Source organism: Poecilia reticulata, chromosome 18, assembly GCF_904066995.2.
Source record: "Poecilia reticulata chromosome 18, P_reticulata-male-v2, whole genome shotgun sequence".
NCBI lineage: Eukaryota > Metazoa > Chordata > Actinopteri > Cyprinodontiformes > Poeciliidae > Poecilia > Poecilia reticulata.
Window position 1 is genome coordinate 15,696,550 of NC_088847.1, and position 23,121 is coordinate 15,719,670.

At 38.9% G+C, this 23,121-nt stretch overlaps 1 protein-coding gene across 22 annotated transcripts in view; it reads right to left on the bottom strand.

The window, feature by feature from the left end:
* Positions 1–23,121, bottom strand: part of LOC103480667 (adhesion G protein-coupled receptor L3) — a 275,386-nt gene that overhangs the window by 50,062 nt on the left and 202,203 nt on the right. For 17 of the 22 annotated variants that reach the window (XM_081599528.1, XM_081599529.1, XM_081599527.1 and 14 more), the window contains 4 exons: positions 20,099–20,137; positions 8,414–8,597; positions 1,855–1,977; positions 108–313 (listed from right to left, as the gene is read on the bottom strand). In XM_081599528.1, coding sequence (XP_081455654.1) covers positions 108–313; positions 1,855–1,977; positions 8,414–8,597; positions 20,099–20,137 — 552 coding nt within the window. The remainder of the gene's footprint in view (positions 1–107; positions 314–1,854; positions 1,978–8,413; positions 8,598–20,098; positions 20,138–23,121) is intronic. The other 5 variants (XM_081599541.1, XM_081599532.1, XM_008435717.3 and 2 more) reach the window with 1 other exon arrangement.

The window sequence follows — 23,121 nt, forward strand, 5'->3', positions numbered from 1 at the left end:
AGAGCACATTAAATGCCGCAGCGCTGACATCTAAGTAAAAACAAATCCCTCTCCCCCCCTCAGGTCCAAACGCACACGCAGACACAGAGACAGGGCGAGAAAATTACCTGCAGATGCCTGATGGTAAAAATGACAGGGTCAGAGAGATAGACTTTGTTAGAGTCCTTGTTGATGGCAGCTGTGATAACGGGAGAGTTGACAATCACGGAGTAATTGGTCGCCAGAGCTTCGCTGCCCAACTTCATGCTGGCGTTCTCCGTGGAAAGGTAAACGCCGATGTGTTTGTACAGGACAAACGCTATTCGAATTTCACCTGCAAGAGGAAAGTTATGATAAATATTTCACAAGGGATGAACTGCGGTGTTTACGTTCTGTGCAAGTATTTCCTCAAGATTCCCGTCTGCTCCGTTTCCCTTTCATTGTAGCGAGAACATGAAGGGGATGCTTTGCTTCTTTGCAGGGTCGTTTGAAATTACAAAACTAAAACTTATTTTGGTTAAAAACAAAACAAAACAAAACAAAACAAAAAAACAGTTGCTACTGCCTGAGGTTTTTTTTAAATTTCCTGCCGCTTTGAAAAATATATGGAGCAGAGTTTCAGGTGCAGGAACAAACGGAGTTCTATTAAATCTGCTCTTTGTCGGTTTATAACTTTCTGGTCTTGGGCTGAAATCTCAATATGAGGAGTTTCTGCGTGGAGTTTCCATTCATCTTTCTCTTAGTGCTTTAAGCAGCTTCATAATGTCAAACACCAGGAGATGACAATCATCTCAATACACAGTTTTTTTCTTCTGTTAGTGCATAAATTTCTAGGACTTTTTTTGTCCACTCAACTTTCCATAAATATCCTTCAATACAGCAATCTGTACACCAAGCTCCCTTAGCTATGACCTTTTGTGGCTCATCCTCATGTCAGAAACTGTCTCTCATGATTATGTAGGAAATATCATAACATATCTATATAAAATATTCTTTATCATTTGTCTCATGTCATAAATACATATAAAGTTTAATTATGCCATTGACAGCTTACTCCACCTTTAGATGATGTTTTACATACTGGAATAGCACTAAGATCGACAATAGCAGAAGGAACAATAAAACGATTCCTTATTTAAAACGTAAAAAAAAAACAGGAATCACTCAAAACCTTTCTGAGAAAAAAAAGAGAAACTTCAACAAATCGCCAAACATTTCGTCAAATTTAACATTCAAAGACGTGTCCGAGCATTCTTCAAAAGCATCGGCAAGTATGTTTTCTTCAAAAATTTTTTCCTGTTAATAATTTCCTTCTCTCCCTTTGCCTCCGTCTTCGCCTCCTGCGAGTTTCACTTTTGAGCACAGATATCAAAGAGAGCCCCCCCCCCTCCCGCTGCGATGGAGATCACTCACTCCAATGAAAAAGGGAAACAATTTGGGTGCCGTAGCCCTGGATGATGGAGGAATGTTCGCTACCCCGCCGTCCTGCTCTGCCTGTGCACGGCTGGACGCAGACACAGGCGTCCAGCTGAGAGACAGCCAGCACCGCTACGCACTCTGTACCCGATTTGATTGAGCTGGCAGTATCTGCACAAGGAGAGTGCTTAGGTATTGTTTTTTTTAACTCAACCTTGTTCAGGGTGTAAAGGACAGGTTTATAAGTACATGTAATGCAGAATGCTGCTGAAATACCAAGAAACTAAAAGATGTTTGAAATAAAATTACTGGAAAGCAAAGAAACAACACGATGTCATAATAACACAAACTATTTCCGCCACACTTTGTTCGTTTAGTCCTGTGAATTTGTCCTCTAGCTGACAGTTGCACAACAGAAATCCAAACTTTTGCACACCAGAGGAAAATCTGACGCGTTACCGTTTCTCCCGTGCTGCTTCAGTGTGTTTGCCGACAGGTGGATCGAGTTGCCTTGCCCTCCGGTCTGTGGAAACTTCAGATCAGGCAAATTCCCATCCGTGCTCATCCTCGCCACCTCCAGCTCTGCACGCAAGCAGAAGGAACCCGACAAAACTTTGAGGAATCAATAAAAGCCAGAGGTTCCTCTGAGAACACAGAGGTCACGTCCTTTCAAATTTGTGGATTTCACAGTTAAAACTGATATTTTGAAGGCAAAAACTTTAGACTCCCAGAGGTAAGTTGAGTGAATACGAGCTAAAAACAAGCAGTCACGTACATTCCTCATGTTTAATCACGCCATTTAGACTCTTCTTTTATTACGTTTGGAATGGAAAAATACTGAGAAAGAATTGTGTTAAATGTCTGTTAAGCAAGTTCCATCTCAATTACACACTTTTTATAGCTATTCACAACCTTCTGGTATAAAAGTTTGCATGACAAGCTTTTATAAGTATCCTGTATTTGACAGGATCATTGAGCCCATTTGTCAGAATTGGTAGAAATCAAACATTCAGCTCCGGGAGCTTAATCTTTTCTTTCTGAACGATAGTGGCAGTATCACGCTGCAGAACTGTTTAACTGTCAGAGATACTAGTGCATTCATTCTACGCAGAGTGGAGTTAAGAAAAACAACGGAAGAAAACCTTCAAATATCAACTTTACCTCAAAACCACATCTGGACGGTTACAACCAGCACATAACTGAGTATTTATGTCGCAAAATGATTCAAAACACACATCAATAGTGGTTCTGTGGTTGAGATGGAACTTGCTCAGGGAATTTTATACATACATTTCTCAGTGTACTTGTATATTTCTTAACCTATATGTAAAATTCTTTAATTAAAGAAAAGACAAAATCTCCAAAAAGTCATAGTTATGCACCTTTAGCATTTCCCCAATAAGTAAATGTAAACCTCTAATTGGAACTGCTTGCATTTTACTTTGTCTATGAAATAATCTCTCTCTCTCTCTCTCTCTCTCTCTCTCTCTCTCTCTATATATATATATATATATATATATATATATGCAACAGGGAAAGGTTCAAACGCATCTCCGATATTGTCAGATTTAAAAAAAAAAAATGCATCTCCAACAATTATTCATCATGGCACTTTTGTAGTCTAGCTTTCAACAAAGACTACAGGGATTGTTACCGTTACTGATAATGTCATTTTTTAGGAAAACTGACTTTTAAATGCAATAGTGACATTACTGATGCATAAGAAAGAAAATAAATCCCTGATATCATGAAATGATTCTTCTCATTATGAACCGAGACAGCGAGCGATATATAGGCAGAAGATGAAGAGGAGCTTTTATAGCTTTTCAACAGCTGTTGTGTCTGAAGCAAACTTCAAATTTATGGTTCAAATATTTCCCCTGTCATATAGGAGAGGGGAAAAGACTTCTGTTAGCAAGCAGGTTGCTGTAAGGAGCCTATTCTATCAAGGTTATTATATTAAGATATATTTTACTTAAGCTAGCAATACAGTGACCATGTAGTGGTCATGACACCAGTGGTTATGAAGTTTTGGCACCCCTAAATGTCAGAATGCCTTTGAATAAAGGGATAAAATCAATAATCCATTGATTGGTAGAAGAAAAAAAACATAAAGATAAACATGTTTTTACTTTAAAACATGTAGATCTAACATCTTGGATGATTTTTCCTTAATGTGTGGTGAAAAATTATTAGCGCTAGTGTTGAACAAACACAGTTTAAAGGTGATGAGTAATGTTACAGAAATGGTGAAGAGGGGTCATCTGAGGATCGTCTCTCAGAAAGGGGAGTTCACCTTTCTCTGTTCAAGAATCATGGTTTTGAACTCAGAGGAACTGATCTGTGTTCACTTTTACGGTCTTATTGATCATGAAATCTTTCTGACAAGCTAAATTAGTAGTGACTCTAAGCTAAGAAATTAAGATGCAGCCTGTCTAATGATTGTTTTGGCACTAAATTCCTTTGAAAATCATATTTTTACTTGCCTTTTACATACTCTTTGTTGTGTTTGAAGGCAAACGTTAGCTACTTCAGCCAATATGTGAAGCCATATTGACTTTACATCTCAATATGGCTACAGACACAACAGGAACAGGGTCAAGGGGTCAACGTACATTTTCGATAATCACTCTGGGACTAAACATACAGGCTTCAACCACAGCACTGCCAGCTCAACGCGCCTCAACATTCCCGCTGATCTGAGCAGCAAGAACATGAAAACCAGCGCAGGAGATGCAGTCGTTGTTGCAGCGGCAGTAAAGCTGCCTGATTAGTCTGAAGTGCGGACTCTCATCTTGAAACACAGCTCGAACAAGAGTAAGAGAAAGAAACTTAATTAAATCCGATAACGAATTCAGCTGGTGATCTGATGTCGCCGTGACACACTGACTTTGATAAAGGTTAGAGCCAACAGAGGGCTGCAGCGAGGGCACATTTAATCCTCCCTTTGTATCTGTTTTCATACCATGGCGCTCCCATCTTTTCTATTAAAAAAAAAAACCCAAAGAAAATCTTTTGTATTAGCATTCTCTTGTGGTTTTCTAAAGGCCAGAGGGTTTTTGATACATTCCTATTCAACTTAGCTAAGACAATACCCCAGATAGTGCAGCATTCCCTGGATTCCAAGTCTGCCTTTGGAATAAAGGAAGCATTTTTCTTCTCCCTCTATGCGCTCCTTTTTTTTTTTCCCCTGCGTGGCTGTGTAAAAGAGCTTACGACAGGCTCTGGGGAATTTCTTTGATGCCATAGGAGTTGCTGGACTCAAGGGTTGTACCTTCAAAGCAGGGGTTTGAATAACACGGCTAATCAGCAGAAATTTGTTCATGAGATTATCGAGGAAGGAGCGAAGCAAACTTCGCCCTCCATGGGCACACAGGCTGCGAAGTGTAAACACAAACATAGACACCATGGCAGAAGAAATAAAATACAGTACCCTCAAAAAACACCACTAGGGGTTTTAAAATTTAGTCGTAAATTAGGAGAGTTCTGAAGGCATTTAGGTTTGTGCTTCACTTTATTTAAGGTTATCAGAATAATCTGAATCCATAAGCAGGTTGTAATTTTTAGAATTTTACTCCCCAAAAAATGTCCAAGGCTATGTATCGTTTTAGCGCTACATTATAAATATGCACTGCTTTGTGTTAGTTTATTACACTAAAACAGAACGGAGCATACACAAGTTTGTGGCTGCTAATTGAAAAAGTAGTGAATGCTTTTAAAATGCAACATACCGTGCAGAAAAACAACAACAACAAAAAAATTCATAATCAGCTTGTCTACAACCGTTTGAAGCCCTCACTCACTGACACCGATGCAAACATGTCAGAAGATACAGTACATCTGCACACGCTACAGCTTTCCACATCGCAAGGATTTCAAAGTGCAGATCAATCATTGGCTGGTGCACTGATTAACGGGGCTGAAAAAACAAAAAAACAACAACAACAACAAAAATAAAAAAATCGGGATTTCGTCGTCGTTCCCATTTAACACCCCTCAGAGACATGAAGGATTACAGGAGCTGAGCGGCTGAAAAAATAAAATAAAATAAGCCAAGCAAACAGAGAGATAAGGCCTAGTAAACATGTCACCAGCACATAATTAACCAGAATACCACAACGTGCTATAAAGTCTGGGCCTCTCGTCCTCCCCACCGCTACTCCCTTCCCCTCCTTCTAAACGAGCTCAGAATCTCCTTAATACCCAGATGAATTGTGTGCCAGATACAATAAAACCCCTTTTTTATTAATTTTCTCAACGCCTCCTTCCTTTTAAGTAAGTAGACCTATATTTTTAGGTTGCCATGGAAGCAAGAATATGCTTTTCAAAAAAATAAAAAAAATAAAAAAATAAATCCATGTTAGGAGTAGAGGGTTATTCATCATGACGCTGTTTTTTTTTATTTTTTTTTATTCCCTTGCCCCACTAGCTTCAGACTGACAAAAAAATGTGCTGCTCCCTACTTTAAAATAGCACATATAATTCAAAATTTCAACAACCTGTGTTTCTAGGTTTGGATTACCCCGCCAGGGAAAACAGTAATGACACGAGTTTCATTATCTGGGCTCGCCTGGTATTTATACTCTGAATAATGAGCGCTGATCCCTGATCTGCACGAGCGGCGGTTAATTCTGCCTAATAACTGACATAAATTTAAACGCAATCTGACAAGATAAATGCCAGTTTACAGCTGAACGCTATTGGCCGAGAGTAGCCGCGTAGATCTTAACCTCCAAAGCTGCAGAGGAGGCCTTGCTCCAGTGACCTTCACACTTGATCTAGTGGCTCAGAAAGCGCCGTCATCAATACGAGAGCGGCACCCGGATCGATAGCTGCGCGGAGGAACCGTGGCCTCTGTATGACGAGAGAGACGGGCGAGGGCAGGGACAAGTCGGATGCGCGGAGGAAAACGGCAAAACCAAACGGGAGCGATGAAGTCAAAACGGTTCGCTACTAAAATGCGTCTTGTTTTTGTTTGAGAGTCATACTGGTGAAAAGAAGTTCACTTTATAAGTGAAAAAATGTCTTTCTGTGCAGTTTAAGAGGATAGTTTACTCCTGGGTGGTCATACAGGATGTATCCAGTCTCCCTGTATTCTCTCAACAATTACCATAATCACGTTAGACATTAGTCTGTGTTTTTGCTTTATTATTGAATGTAAATGTGAATGAGAAATGAACTTACGTCAATGTAGGGTTAGGGTTATTTAGAGCATATGTGATGTTTGTTTGGAGATTTGTACTTTTCTTTAGGGGTTTTATTCAAGCACAACAACATGAACACTGATATTCACATCATTCGGGTTTTTCCAATTGCTGTGCCTACAATAATAAGCAAATTAGGACCGTCATGTAAACATGGTGTGCTTATGATGTTTAAACTTTTAAGGTCACATTTGGAACCAGTAATGATCTTCCTTGTGTCATACAAACGTGCATAGAGCTCGATGAAATCATTTCATAGATTTTGAGCTTTTACTACATCTTTGAAAACAGGAGTTCCTAAATGTTAATGCCGCAGTAAAAACTGGGAACCTACACAGTCTACACATTCTTTGTCCTTTTTAGGGCTGTTCAGGATGGGAAATAAAGTCCTGAAATGCAATTATTTTTCCACTCTCATGTCTCTTTTTTCAAACTGGATACTAATCGAGGACTTTTCCAAACTGCTTAAGGAGGCTGTAAAAAGACAAAAAGAAACTACATCCTGTGTCAATATGATGTCGTGATATTCTCTGCTTGCGCGTAATTAATTCAGGTCAAATATCGGCTATTTAAAGTAGAATTTTACCAGTCAAGCGAAGTATTTTAATCACTGCTTGAAGAAAAAAAAAAAAAATCAGACTGAGCTTTATTTTAAAAAAATAAAAAAAGTGCACTCGGATAAGTTGGACTGCTTGTCATTGTTTTACACACTCGGGGTGAAACCGGCGCACAACTTTGCACCTGAGAAATAAAGCAGAGCAAGTTTACAGTTTAAACATTTTAATATAGTTTGCATAAGGTCAGCAGAGCCCTGTTGTCGTCTCATGTAGTAGTAAAGGAAGAGAGTCGGATGTGTTGTCAGTTATTTTTGACTTTTGAGATAAAACCAAGCTGAAGGCTGTGGGGACATTCTGGCACAGTGACAACAACTGCTGAATTACAAGATCGCACAGACTTGCTCCAAGGGAAGATAACTGTCAGACACAATGAGTGTTCAAGCCAAGTGGCCATTTTTATAAGAATAAAAGCGGCATTCTGTTTCTAAGTTTAACTCTGAGAGGCTAAGGATTACAATTTCCCCAAGCAAAATGGGTCAAAGTTTGTCTATGCACATTTACCGTGAATGTGTTGTTTTCATGCCCTGCAAAGAAACAACAATCATTTGTGCTTTCTCCCCATTTTCTTACTTAGCCAGTATTTTCAATAATTCTTAATAAGGTTTTGTGTGATCAACAAACACAGAGCAATGCATAAATGTGAGGTAAAAAGGACATTTTGAGATTTAAGAGTAATCTGGGCAAAAACAACACCCAAAGACGTCACGCATGTGAAATATTAGTGATCTCAAAAATATAAACAACAGGGAAAAAGTCTGTTAGCACATTCAGGAATGCATTTAATAGTTCGACTATTCGCATTCTGATCTTTGACTATTTTAAATATTGAGCATAGGCAAACTCAAAGAAAAAAGTTAAATTGAATTTATCTGGGGTTGATTCTAACCATAAGGGGCAAAAAAACAAACTTTATTGCTTTTCCTCCAACTCAATACAAGCCCTTTCAATGTCATTAGGAACAGATTTTGTGAAAAAATTAAGTACAATCTTATACTTTTCTGGTTAATTTCAGATATATGGGAAGATGACCATAGGTAACTTTACAAAAAAAAAAAAGAGGATATTCCAATGCTTTATTGTTGCATCACTATCGTTTTTGTTATCCGGTTAAATAAAATGAAGTTTTTGGCTGGAATGTAGCCAAAAATGTAATTTAATTAATTTTATTTACTTTTGCAACACCCAGAACAAACTTACGAATGTTTTCGGTGTTCTCCTGCACGATGTCCGTCTTCAGCAGGTTGTCAGCCAGGACGAAGGCCCCCTGCTCCACCGTGTCCAGCAGCATGGTGGCAGCTCTCAGCTGCTCCCCGGTGCTCAGCTCTCTCCATGCGGCCTGGGCCTGTGGCTGCAGCAAATTGTTGACCGTCTCCACCATAGCCTGGGGAATCCAAAGAGTTTATTTAGAAGAAGAAGAAAAAAAAAAAAGAAAAACTGAAGCTGCTTGACGTGGTGATTTGGTAAATGGTATGAGTTAAGGGAGAACAAGAGGGAATTCAGGAGCGAAAAACAAATCCCACAATCCTGTGGGGATCGTGCAGGATGGATGGATGATTGTTTTTCCTTTATTTCATTTGAAAAGATTTACAAAGTGCGTGTATCAGGGTGGAATGGTCATCTAGTGGCAGCAACACCTGAATTTGTAACAACTCTAAATGTCTTATTTTGGTTTTGTGGCCATTTCCTTTTATCTACAAGAGGAATTAATCATGTAAATGAATCAGAGCCAACGCTTACAAGACTAGAGGCCAGTCCTTGCATGACTTGAGGCTAAAGTCTTTAATTGGTGTGATAAATGATCTCCCACCCTGCAGACAACCTTAGCACACAAATGCACCGAAATAAATAAAGTAAAACAACATTAAGACAATCCAGTGGGTGGAAAAAGCTTTTGCTGGTAGCAACTATCTGCAACCATTTAATACAAAGTTTTTATTTTTTTTCCCCTTGCACAGTAATAATAGAAGTGAAGGACTATTAACGCCTTCGTTAATCGGCACACAACAGCGGTGAAGCAAGTAAGTTAAAGTGAGAGGGGTGCCTGGGGGGAGGGGTGGGCAGGAGTGAACATCTCCAAGACAAGATGAAAAATTAAGAGCCATTAAAGATTTAAAAATGCCAATGGCAAGATTTATGAATGGAATGCTAATTGGTCAAGCACAGCAATTCAATCCTGGTACAAACACTCCAAAGGCCAAGCTCAGCTCAGCAGCCCCTGGAAATAAAGATATTCTTTAAGTCTTCAAAGCACAATGGGTGGTCAGACGGATTATTATTACTTGAACGTCTACAGTTGTTACTGGTAGAAACATTTCCTTTCACGGAAACGATCACCAGGAATTGTCTAAAACATCCGTTACGAGTAACTTTGCAAGTTTGTTCCTATAGATGTATGAAAAATTGGAGTAATCAGACAGTAATAGCGTTCGCTATGAATCGAATCAAACAGTGTAAAGACGAGGGAGATCTTTTTGTGCGTCTTGAGTGCAGTGTTTTGTACTTATCCACAGAGCATTCTTACTTTAAGTGTTGCATAAATAAGTAAAGGCAGGATAAAACTGAGGTAGTGGCTAGAAGCATGTTGCAATTAACAAAGCTGGTGATTAAAATAATCTGGTTTTAATACCACACTTATGTCTCCAATGAGACAAATCGGATTTTATTATTAAAATGTTGCGTTGGTGCAACTCACACAAGCATAGACTGGATCTGTAAATAACTTTTGATGAACAGAAATAATAATGAATAATGAAAAAACTAGAAAATCTCACACCAAGCAACTTTTAAGCATTGTACCTATTGTGCAAAAAACAACAACAACAAAAAAAACCCAAATCCTTCACACGTTTATTGTTTTGACTTAACAGCCAAGAGTGAAACTAGAAGTTTGGCATTGCTTTTTGCATTAAAGCATGTTTACTTCAGAAGTATAATTGGAACAACAATTGTTTTCCAGTTGCAAGCCAGAAAAATCAAATTTACTGACTGTTATGCTCATTGACCAAGTTAATTCCTATTAGCAATATGTGATTGTAATGTAATATTACGCTGCTTTAGTGTAATTGAAGAAAGCTAACTTTTAGCCATAGGGTCAACATGCTAATTGCTGCTTTTCATTCACTTTGGAGGTTAGGTAAGTATTTCTCAACACTTGAGTACAATTGAGAAAAAAATAGCTTTTCATTTTTAGCATAAGCACGCTGCCACTGGCAAAAAAATGAGCTGCTTTTGATTGCGAGAACTGATGCTTTAGTGCAATGAGGTCTATTTCAGCGTTCTTGATCAGGTCGCAAAACATTAAAACAGAGGGATTTTCAAATTGTGATGTTTAATGACCATGATAATTACCATTACCAATAGCATTTTTTGACACGGAACTCAACATTTTTAATTACAGAGTACTTTAACAGTAGTCGTATATCTACGATTCATCCCAATGCGTCAAGTTACGCAATTCAGCTTATTGCAAATGAGTACCAGATTAAAACAGGGGTTCTGTTTGGATTACAGCTACAAACCCTTTGAATTACCAAATTATGGCTGAAAACAAGACTGACACAAACAGGTGGAATTATAATTAATGTGCCTGTAACATAGTTACATTTTCATAAATGGTTAAAATGGGGGCAAATGACGCAGCTACATTTACAGCATTCTGTTTTCATTTTGGTTAAGTCAGTGTGACTGAAGGGGTGCAGAAAAAAAGGGCTAGTTTTTAAATGTATGATTCGCCAGCTACAATTTCAACTTTCAACACACACCGACTCTCCCAATATCCACACACGCAATATAAGAGTCTGATGCAAGACTGAGCACACACCACTCCACCTGCTATTCCACCAGAACATGCACAACGTAGCAGACAGTGCACGGCAAAACCTACTCCACATGCGTGGGGAGTCCATCATCTTTGATGTAATTATTCATTATCAGCACCCAATCTCCAATCACACCTTTTGACATTCAGCTAGAAGCAGAGGTTGATTCGCTCTCAATTAAGGAGCTCTTTTTCTTCAGGCGCTGACATTTTTCTTTTTCTCCCCCTTTCCTTTGTTCACGACTTTAAGATTCTCTTTCCCTAGTTCTCATACCACTAAGAAATAATGGTTCTTCACAGGGCGAGGACTGATGGACTGGCACCTGGCCTGTTATTTCACATACAGAGGAGATGTATAAGGAATGAACCCCCCTCTGAGGACAAAGGAGAAGGTCAGAAACTGGTAAGGGAGGGGAAAACATGTTGTAAACAAATGATGGAAGCTCATGAAGAAATAAGGAATCATTTTTACATTGGTTATTAATAATGCTAAGTAAAATAAAATTGTATTTATTTAGATATAGCCAATTTATATAAGACCATCTTATTATATAATGCCATGATAAATTCAACTATTAAAAGAATGGACTCTAGCTAATCAATCACCATTGAATGTTATTTGTGTTTTTATTATGAAAAAAGAAGTCTTTGCTTTATTTTACATAGTAAATCATAAGACAAGCGATCACATACAATTTTCAACTAAGCTTTACTGATGGGAGTATTAAATCTGTGTTTTTGTTATTTATAGGGAGATTAACAAACTATTAAATGCTTTCTTACTTGCACGTAATTAGCATGATTAATGTCCCATGTTGCCCATTCTGGGTGTGTTATGACAATGGTAAAATGACAAAAAAAAAAAAAAATCCAAATAATCCTTAGTGAAAATGACATTTTCTATTTGTTGATTATCTCTGAGTGGCTTATCTACGTGTGCAGAGCCGCCACACCGTTTGTGTAAATGTGTGTACGAAGCACTAAAAGAAGCTATTAAATTCTTTGCCATTACTAGTCGAAACCTGCTTGCCTTCGGGCCTACAATAAGAACAGAACTAGAGTTTTTGTCCTGCAAACTACCGCTATCTCACCAGGTAAAAGCCTGCAAATGTAATCACCTTGCGGGAATGAGAATGCTTTGTTCTCTGAAGGCAAAGCATGAAACCTATTTCTGATTAGCAATTTTTCTTTTTTTTTTTCTATCCAAATCAGTTTATGTATTGCACAGAGCACCGATTCACAACAAATGCCATCTCAATGCACAAACAGGTCCGGTTTACTCACGTCCAAACGTACGGCCCGATTCGCAGCCAACGTAAAACAAAACAGTCAAGTTAAGTGGAGCACGATTCAAGCCGGTAAAAAATTGTCTCGATCCAGTTTGGATGCATTGAGTTACTGAAATTACAGTGTTCCTTCCCGCCAGAGCAAGAATGAGGTGAGAGTGGAAGGCCAATTGCATTTATTTCTAAGATAATTAGAGTAGTTATTTTTGACTGGACCCTACATGTCGACTTAAGATAGTGAGATTGAGACATAAACTGGTCGTCTGTCAGTTTCAGATGCTCCATGCGGGCATTTACAGTCACTAATACTGTACTTATGCACAGAAATAAAAAATAAAAAAAGTGAGATGATGCACCCACTCTGAGCTTACAGCACATAAATACCACTGTGCCTAATCTACCTAATGATGAAAACGCAGCATTGGGTGGCCTCTTCCACAGTTCTTCCATCGTGGTTTAGCTTTGTTTATTAAATGATATTTAATGAACGAACCTGCAGAATCTTTTTTTTTTTTTGCACATCTGAGAACCTGAATAAATTCAGAACCCGAGACACAACACACCCATTGTACATCATTTACGACGTCTAAACTACACATGAGTTTGTCGTTATGCTACTGAAATCTAAAGCAAAGCGAGAAAGATGGAGAAGATCCACAATTATGATGAAGTTAAACTAAACAAAAAAAAAGGGGGGCATAGTCAGAGCCTCAGTTTGAAAAGCTGAGCGGGCTGGAGGGTAGGAGGGCATCACCTCAGTCATCTTGGTCTGTGCAAATAAATCATGAATGTGTGGTGATGGCATTTCTCTTCTATTAGAGCACTGCCTCTCCATGTGTCAACCCGTAGGAGCTCTCTCTCTCTGCTGCTGCTGTTGCGAACCCCAAACAATTTTCTTGCCGCAAATTTTGTTGGTAGTGCCACGGTTTAAAAAAAAAAAAAAAAATTAAAAGAGCAAAATGAGTCCCGTTACATAAGAGATGTTTTGGGTCGTTAAACCGAGGTCACTGCAGGAATGTTCCACTTGGTACAGGGGATGACGGCTGGCCCTGAAACGCTGCAGTTGCACGGTCCATTTATACCAATGCAGGAGAGGAAGGAAGGGAGAGGTGGACATTAGAGCCTGGCAGGAGTCCAAGCCGAGCCGTGGTGTGTGTGTGTGCGCCTCTATCTGTGCGCTGATTGATGAAATGAACTCGGGGTCTAGGAAATTGATTCTGGCTGAGGCTGATCTCCCTCTCTGCACACCCTCTGTGCTGTATGCATGCACTTTTAGTCCCCCTCATCTCTCCCTGGCTCCTTCCTTCCTTCCTTCCTGCTAACCAGTTAGTTTCTGTCACTTATTTTCTTGTCACTGACATAGAAAGGGTAAACTCAAAATATGGAAAGAAAACTGCAGTTCATCTTGATCTCGATCGTCTGTAGTCTCCGGGCGCAGACGAAGCCGTTGCATCATTTCTTTCTTTTTCTCGCTTCTTTCATACCTGCTGGCCAATTCGACAGCTTTCGTTGGAAACCACTGAAACACTTTAATATTTCATGAATCCATCTCCTAATACGTGGGTGGTTATTTTTTTGAGTAAGTGAGTTTCTATGGGATAACCCTTTGTACTTTTTAAAAAAATTTTATTTCATATGGTCTTATGTTATGAATTCCCATACGAGTCCCCTGTATTTAACTGGACTGCAGAGTGAACCAGATCTTTTTGGAAACGTTTTTTTGTTGTTGTTGTAATGTTCAGTTGTTATTTTAGATTTCCTGGTTATTTCAGTACTTTTTTTTCCACTGTGATAATGTTAACTATGCTTAAAAAGCAACAACAAAAATCCACAGAATTTCTTCTTTCAGAAACAAAGCATGATTTCTCCATTGTTTCTTTGTTTCTTGCATCGTTTTCAAAAGAAAGAGTTTCAAAATCACTATTTTTACTAAAACCTTTCCTGCCATTTAAGATCCTCTTAATGAGATGCCGATTAAAGTGAGTTTTACAACAAAGAGTAAGACTTTGCCTCCTCATGTTTTGCTGCGAGTTTTCAGTCAGCTATATATATGACACTGCACCTTTTTCTTGTTTTTGTTTTTAAATCAACTAACAAAATTCACTCGTTTTGGTTTGCCGAATATTGAGATTGGCTCTACTTTAACCTACTTTCTGATTAAATCAGCTACTAAACATTTGTTCACGTGTCACTGATCGTATCTCTTTCATGGTGCAGCAAAAAAAAAAAAAAAAAAAAAAAAAAAGAATAAAGATTTTCAGGAAACCTTGAAATACTTTGTATATCATTTTTATGTCCAGTTATTCTGGATTTGGGATTAGGTGAGTGTAAACATTAGGAGAGTGTGTCATTACAGCAATAGATCTTGAAAAGCTTTAGAAAATCTCCAAGAACTTTAAAAAAAATTATAATAATTTGCAATTTATCCCCAGGGGATTTGTGATCTTAAATATTGTCCCGCAATACTATTTTTTAAAAAACAATATTGGTATACAATTATTACACCATTTTGTATTAGGAAAACAAAACCAAAGAAGCATTATTGATGCTTTTTGACAATTCAATTAAACCACATATTGAGACAAGCATGAATGAAGTCTGGTTTAAACCTGGATTGAATTATCCCAAAATGAGCACAGACTCTTTGAAAGCAGATATAATTTGCAAAATATTAGAAAAAGGACAGAAGGAGCTACAAAACTACAAATCTATTGTAAGAAATGCGGAAAAAGAGGCAAACTTACCATGAAATGAAATTGGATATTCAATTGCTTTTTACACTGTACCTCATAAAAGTTATGCCTCCAAACCAAGAAGAATATTCTACAGGGTCTCTTAACATCTAAAGTTCAGTGTTTTCCAGAAAATGCATTTGAAGAGTTACCTTGTATTTATCTCCTGTTCAGTGAAAAGCTCAGAGTTGAGAAGACTGTTATTCTTTTCTTTTTTCTTGACTAGAGAGGAAAGAAATCGTTTCCAGCATTTCTAAAGGAGACCTATTATACTTACTTGAAGAAGTTAGGATGGGTCTATGAGCTACACAGATAATGTTCATTAAATTTTTTGTTATCATCCTCCGTTGGTGAGATTTCACTTCGTCAGTTCTGCCAGTTTGAACTTCTTCTAGAATGAGATGTTAGAGCAACGTCACTATTATGCAATAAGCTGCAGCGAGCCGCGCCCTCAAATTCAGTGTTTACTCTTTATGCACTTGACAATGAATGCAAAAAGATAAACAATTGTGCAACCGCACATCTTCGATGCTGAGTCAGACCCAGAGGCAGAAGAACTGGAGTCCCCATCGCAACCATCAAGGGAGCAGCAAGCCGTTTCTCAATGGTAAGTCAACCCTCCCACAGTCCAAGGAGGGGTCAGACTGACCCTGAGTGTGCCTTTACAAACAATCTTTTCAGTCTTTTTTTTGTAGTTTCAGAAACTGGCTGAACACGCCCATTGTTCCCGCGCATCGAGCTAGAACTGCAGAAGGGTTCTATTTGTATATTCCGCAATGCCCGTTTTCCTTTAACTTGTATGATAAGAGTTTAAAATCCAAATATACTTGTTTCGTAATTAAAATTTACTTTTGCTGTTGGACGTTAGAAAAACATTTTACGGGTTTAGAAACCTAATAATTTTCTCCGTTTGCTTCTTGCAGCTTTTAGCTTGCATCAGAAACTGCCTTGAAGAGTTACCTTACATTTATTTCCTGTTCAGTGAAATGCTCAAAGTTGAGAAGACTGTTATTCTTTTCTTTTTTCTTAACTGGATAATTTGATCTAAGGCTAGATCAAGTGGTCATTTAAGGACGGTGCGTGTTTTGCCGAAACTGCGAAAGTAGCGGACGGGAAACAGACGATGCCTCTTGATGATCTTTAGCACTACCTGTCTTATGTTGTCCATTGTTTCTGCCACTGCAGTAGGGAAATCAGAATGGTAGAGCGGTCAGATTCAGACGTACGCACTCAGGGATGGCAAGTTTACACGTTCTTTGAACCGTGAGAGATTCTCCACTGAATTGCTTAAATTTCAAGGAAAATCAAGGGTGTTCTCTAAAAACTATTATCAGCTTTTACGCTCGACTGACCAGCCGAGCCGCCTCCATTGTGAGCAGCACCAATCAATACGAGTGCTCTTCCCATCTCTGGGTTGCAATCCAAATGAGGAGCTGTGTGTTTATGAGGATGAGTTTATCTTCATCTTTCAAGAAAAGGGGAGTTTTATCCTCTTGTTAAATTCCTGAACGAGAAACCTCCCTAGGTTTCGGCCGCTTCGAGGTCATCCAACACTCCCTTTGGTCTTCTTTTTGAGCAAAAGGAGTTGTTTTTATGAGGGTCAGAGCTTAGTGTCCTCCCCGTGTCTTAAATGTTCACACTTACTTGGGTCCTACTGAGGCAAAAGATGGTACACTTTTATGTTGTTACATGAAAATGTACTGCAAATCGCACAGTTCATATTTCCGCCTAAAATCAGCCCCCAAAACAAACACGCTATTGTGTTTGATTTACGGACAACAAGAATAGACGTAATCACAATAATTGGACAGCCATAATGTTGCTGCCTTTAAACAAGCTGCCATTAAAGTGACTAAAAAGGTGAAGGGAGGCCGGGCGCCATTTTTATTGTGTTTGTTCAAAATCAAAGGCCACAACAGAGGAACATTCCTGCAGGGGGAACACAAAACATAAGAGAGTGGATCATTATGCACTTTGTTGCCGTATCAAGGCCAAATCCCTTCAGTGGGATCAAATTGGCTGTGATGTGCAGCAGATGTGACTATTTAGAGGGATTCAGAAGAGCTAGGATCGGCATTTCATCTGCACAAGTTAAACCGAGGTTGAGCTCCGTATCTAAATTCTGCGCTCACGTATGTAAATTTAAAATCTCAAGTGTCTTTCTTTTTTTTTTGTCTTCAATCAAGAAAAAAAAAAATCTCTCTTTATCTGATTTATTCATCAAACCCTGTATTTTATTTTAGGACATGTCCCTCCTTAGCAACAACAACAACAACACCTGGAACTCCTACAGTATTCCCAGCAGCGCTGTAACAGTCTGTTTTCAGCAGCACGTGTGTCCTCTGAGCAGAGGCAGGTGCATCTCTCATTTGCTTTGTATTCCTTTGCCTACCCCACTTATGACAACCACAAGGGTCCTGTTGACGAAAACATTGCCCAATTTCCCTAATCAATAAAAGTCTCCCCCCCTCTACAGGCCTCCAGTAGGCGCAGTCAATCCCTGTGTTTACGTCTGGCCACAGACGTTGCTCCATTGTGTCGATATGTCAAACAAAAAGTCACTTCATTGTTGTTTGAATTTGACAAGCTAGCTAAGCTACGGCTAAGCTGCGTGTGCAGCCATCTATATTAACGTTGAATAAATCCTTTAAGTATTTATTTTTTTTGCAAAAGCTGAAATGTACCAAGAAAAGAAACTAATGTGAAGAAAGTAGTTTTTGAGGGATTTCTGGAGGGGTTTTTTTTTCAGCCTATGCTGATAAGCTAATAGCTAAACTAAAGTGCTGCATGAATAGAGAGGGATTAGCATTTTCTATTTTCCACTAAAACCCTAGAACACAGAGAAACAGCTGTAATTTGTAATTACTGTACAACACAATAAAGTTGAGAGTCAAATTATTTATATGTATGAAAAAGAATAGCTTTATTTTTTCACTGCTTAGCCATCCATTGAACACTGGCAGCAACTAATTTGATTGAACTGATATTGCGGTGGATTGTGGATATCAAATCAAGATCTACACCAATAATGAAGCTTGACAGACGTGATGATCTTTTGGGCTAATCTGACTCAAATTCAGGAGACTCCAGTCAACAGTCCCTCCTTCACCACCGCCATTTTGTTCCTTTAAACACTTCAGGTGAGGAATGAGCTACTAGAGATCGAGGTGAGAAAAGCGACGGGTCCAAATGCCATCAGCTCCAGGCTCTGGAGGTGCTATGCATCATGGGATATATGTTCAACCTGAAGCTGGGGAAGGCTTCCTGTGCAGTACCAGTGCCAAAGAAATTACTGATGCACAACGTTTCCGCCCCATCCATGATGCTGTTGCTACATTTGAGAGTTTCTTTAGTAACAAGCTATAGGAGATCCTTCCTCTCTGCAGCTTAAGCAACATAATGGTGATTTCTGAATGGTCAGCCGTGTCTAATCTGTAGCATTGCAACAGATTTTGCTGTTTCCATCAACATTTTCGATTGTGATAGTATAAAATGTGCATTAAAAACATGTGATAAATCACAGTTTAAGAATAAAATGAAGCCACGTAGCTCTGCTCTTGCATGGACATGTGTTGTTCACTGCAACAACAAAACACGTGTCTTTTCCAGCAGATCCTGAACAGCACATACAGCAGCAAAGCCAGTTGACCAAATGTGCTCGTCTTCGAATGACGAAGTGAGCAGAGCTCCCACTTGGGTTGGTGAGAGACTGGGCCCAGTTAAGGTTGCTAGGTAACGGGACAGTGCCGTCAGGTTGTGACTTAATAATTAGGAGGTTTTAAAGCAGCTCGTTTTCCTGACACCAACGAAACATTTACTTATTGTCAAAAGAAAACAGCTGGATGTGCTTTGTTTTTCTTTTAGCACGCAGGCCAGCGGCCTCAAATTATAGCTTTTAGCTTCTTCAATTGAATATAATATTCTTGTAAATAAATATAATACAAAAATGTGCTTTTTTTTACATTTTAACTTAAAAATTAAACCAAAAAGTCATATACTGGTGTAACAGCAAATTCTCCAAGAAAATTTTACAATTGTAATGCAAGTAATTAAAGAAATAAACACACATTTTCAGTTGTTTTCATCAGAAATAAAGGTCTGTCTAGCTAAATCTTGGCCTAACATATAACCCATGATTGCAATTGAAATATGCAGAATGCACATATTAATACACATCTTTTAGTCACATTAGCTGACAATGAGAAAAGTCTTGAATACCACAAATATTGATCTGGGTTTCTTAAGTTCCTTAAGACACTAATGTGCAACATAACGCACAGCCTGCCTAAGTGCACACAGCAGCATACATGACACCTCGACGTCTCATGTGCAGCGTTGCTCAAAGACTGAAAACAAATTGTCCTCCGACGTGCCTCGGAGGAGCTGAAAGCACACGTGAGCTGAAACAAGCGGTACAGAGGACGCATATAAAAACAACATCTGGCTGGTGTGTGAGCCGCCATCTGAGCCAACCGTGTGGAAGACAGAGGGTGTCAACTTCACCCGTTTTCTCGTCAGGGCAGAAATGTTTTTGATGACAGCGTAAACGTCACCACTGGGCTTACGAAATCACAAAGTAGTCTTGAAGAAAACGCTAAGAAAGGGGAGCTAACCCCCTCTCTTTGTAAACTGGGACAAGTATGTATTATGCAGCAGGAAGAATCATAGCAGGTGAAGGCTTTCGATGACTTATTAAATAGGAGGTAACTGTATTTAGGTCATTTCTTGCAGATGAAGGGATGGATTACATGCTCGGGGTTAAGAAACAGGCTACTATGACATGCGTTTGCAGTGAAGGGAGCCAACCGTGTGAAATAAGCAGTGTGAAATGTGTCACAATGAAATTTGGCCCTTTGATTCAGAATTTACTCACTTTGAAGCTGTTACTTTTGGCTTCACGTGGTTTTCTTTTTTTTTTTTCTTCTTCTTTTTTTTTGCTATTAACTCATGTCCCTTCAAAAAGGCCAGATTTCAAAACATGAGGTGAAAACTATGACAATATCAACAGAGTGATGACAGATGGACGAGGAAAATTACATCCAAGTACCTGGACATAAAATCGACACGAGCGCTCTCTCTTCTGCAGCTGCAATTGACAGGAAATGCAAAGAAAAGTTAGCAACAACAAAAAAAAATAAAAAATCAACAACTCAAACAAAATTACACTTAGGATATTTTACACTTGTGCTTTCACCATTAGACTTAGATGGACTGCATAAAAAACAGTGTATTGCATAGAGTCCCTTGAGGATCATTCAGTGTGCAACAATATCTAAGTTTCATGTTTTGAATTTATTACTGAAATAAATTCCTTTTTTACCGACAATTTTAACTTATTGAGATGTGAAAAAAAGGTTACCCAGAAGTTAAATGTTTTTTTAATTTCTTTTTCAGAGAAGAAACTAATATCTTTAGATACATTTCTCTTTTATATCGCAGATAGAATTACGTCCGTCTATGATCAAAAACTTCAATCCTAAATCCTGTAACAGGGAATCCTTGTTCTTACACCTGGATGCGTTTTAAGTGATTTGGTTTTAGACCAGTCGCGCAGTGACAGTTTGCGTGCGTTAACTCGGAGGCAGATGTTAAGACCTAGCAAATAATTATTATTTTCGTCTCCTGGGATCTAATGATCATGTCCCTCATGTTCTAAGAGTCTTTTAAACGCCACTTGAGAAAGCGTAGATTGGCTCTCGTGTGTCTGCTTTCTGATTGATGAACTGCCGCTGTGATCTTCGTGGCATGTTCTCACATCTCGGAGGACAATCTGCAGCTCCGTTAGAGTGCTTACTGATAAAATCCCTGTTTGCCCTAGTTTTTATTAGACAGCCAACCTGAGGAGGAGCGCTAATGTTTTCACACTCGCTCCGTTTTGCAATCACTGAGGTCATTTTGCTCCTGGGAGCACTCAAAGGTTTGGAATGATCGTACTCCTTTGCCCCTGATCTATGCCTCTCTGCAGTTTTGCCACAGAGGTCTATAAAAGGTTCTTTGCAGTTGATGATTTGATGTTGCACCGACGGGTTTTGTGATCTACAGAGGTCTTATGAACAACGTGCCAGTGTAAGCTACACATTGGAGGTCCATTCCGGTTTAATACCCATCTAGGAAATTAAATCCATCACTTTGTGAGCGCTCCTAATAAAACAAAGAAACAACAACAACAACAAAAAAAAAAACGTCTCCCGACAAGTATTGACAGTTTCATGTAAATAAAAATCACATTTTGGATATTGACTTTATTACTACTGTATTTAATGAATTTTAACACAACATAATGTTTATGTATGGTTCAATAGCATCCTAAAGGGCATTAAATACCCCTATGTTATTGAGCTATGATAGTTCTGGGTAAACTTGAACTATATAGACACACTCTTTAATATAGAGTTTGTGATCTATGAAAGTTTTTGTTTGTCTAGAAATACAAGATGTACTTCATTCATCACTAGTAACACCCAGGTAATGACTGACAAACACTAAGAGATTATCTCCAGTTTATAATCTGTACATAGGCTCATTATCTTTATGTGTGAATTAAGTTGAGGATCTTTAAAACCTGTTTGGAAACAAAGAAGAGGATTTTCAATGGGTTTTGGCATGTCGACCCACTTGGAGTTAGTCAAGAATAAAAGCTAACCTGGACTAGAATTTTCTATGCTGTTCACAGATTATTTAAAACGCAATTTGTGATCTCTCAAATGTGAGGGGGATTTCCTAGAACCCAATAAAAACCCGTCTCGTCTAAAGAGCTGGATGAATAATTACGACTCTCACAGAACATTACTTCATACTTTTCCAATTTACCAAACATGGCGAAGGAGACCGTAAGTAAAGATGCATCCAATTTGCCATAACGGTTTCCTAAAAATGGATTAATTAGGGGGAGGGAAAAAGTAACGTTTTTTTTCGAAGAAATGTGAATTTATGACACTACAAAGTGCAAAGTAATGCTGCGAAGCAACTGTGGTTTAATTACACAACATCTTGGCAAAACAGTGTAAACTCATGTGTTAATTAGCCCAGAAATGAGACAGCGTGCAAGTGGGGAAATGCTTCCAGGCGCTCATAAACCTGATTTTGGTTTCATTTTATTTCATTTCCTGGGAGAGCAACCAGGGAGCTGGTTAGCGTCTAAACCTTGTCCAGCACTGAAGCGGAGATAACGCTCAGAGAAATTTAGAACACCTGAGAAATTACATCTAACAAAGACTCCGACAGCGGAAGTCAGTGAATGCACAGGGAATGAACGATTCCAGTCGAGTCTCGATGCAGACGCCGGAGCCGCTGTTTGGCTTTAAGAGCTTGGGTCTGGTACCGTGCTAAATCCTAATAAAATTAACAGCAAAGACAACCACTTTCTTATAAAGGAGCCAACATCGTGGCCCACTCCTCTGGAAAAAGTCCCGTTTTTTTTTCCCGTTAGCCAGTTACCCTTTGATCACAAAAACGACACTGATCTCGGCGTTTGCCAATTCAATCCTTTCATTGTCAGCTGGCAGTGTGTTGTGCTTTGCTGCCCAAAAGGGAAAAAAAAGAAGATCTTTAATTCGTTTAGCTCACTGCAGATTGTGTCAAAATGATTGAACTTGAGAGGAAAACATCAACCACTGCCAGAGCAATGAAAAAGATTTCTAGAGGAGAGCGTTGAATGGCGATGGAACTTCAACACAAGAAAAGGCTAAAGGGTCATTTTTCTCCAAAGAGCCACTGTGCTGCAAACATTGACGGCATATCTGTGGGTTGAGAATAATTTATCCCTGGGTTTCCCTCTGACCTCTTAAATAAATTATCTTGCCTGTAAAAGCCTTTTCGCATTATTCCACTCAATACGGCTGCTGCTTTTATCCTCTACTTTATAGGAGAAACGAAGACAAAAACAATCTCCAAACTGGCACCTCTACCTTAAATGTTTTATTTTATGGGGAACTTTTTTTTTTGAAGTGGTGTTAAAAACTCCTCTTGATCCTCAATGTAAATTTGCTCGTCTTGCTTTACAGCCATCCCTCTCTATTGGAGAAAACTGCCACTAAAATCTCAATGGGGACATCTGTGTCTGTTGCAGCA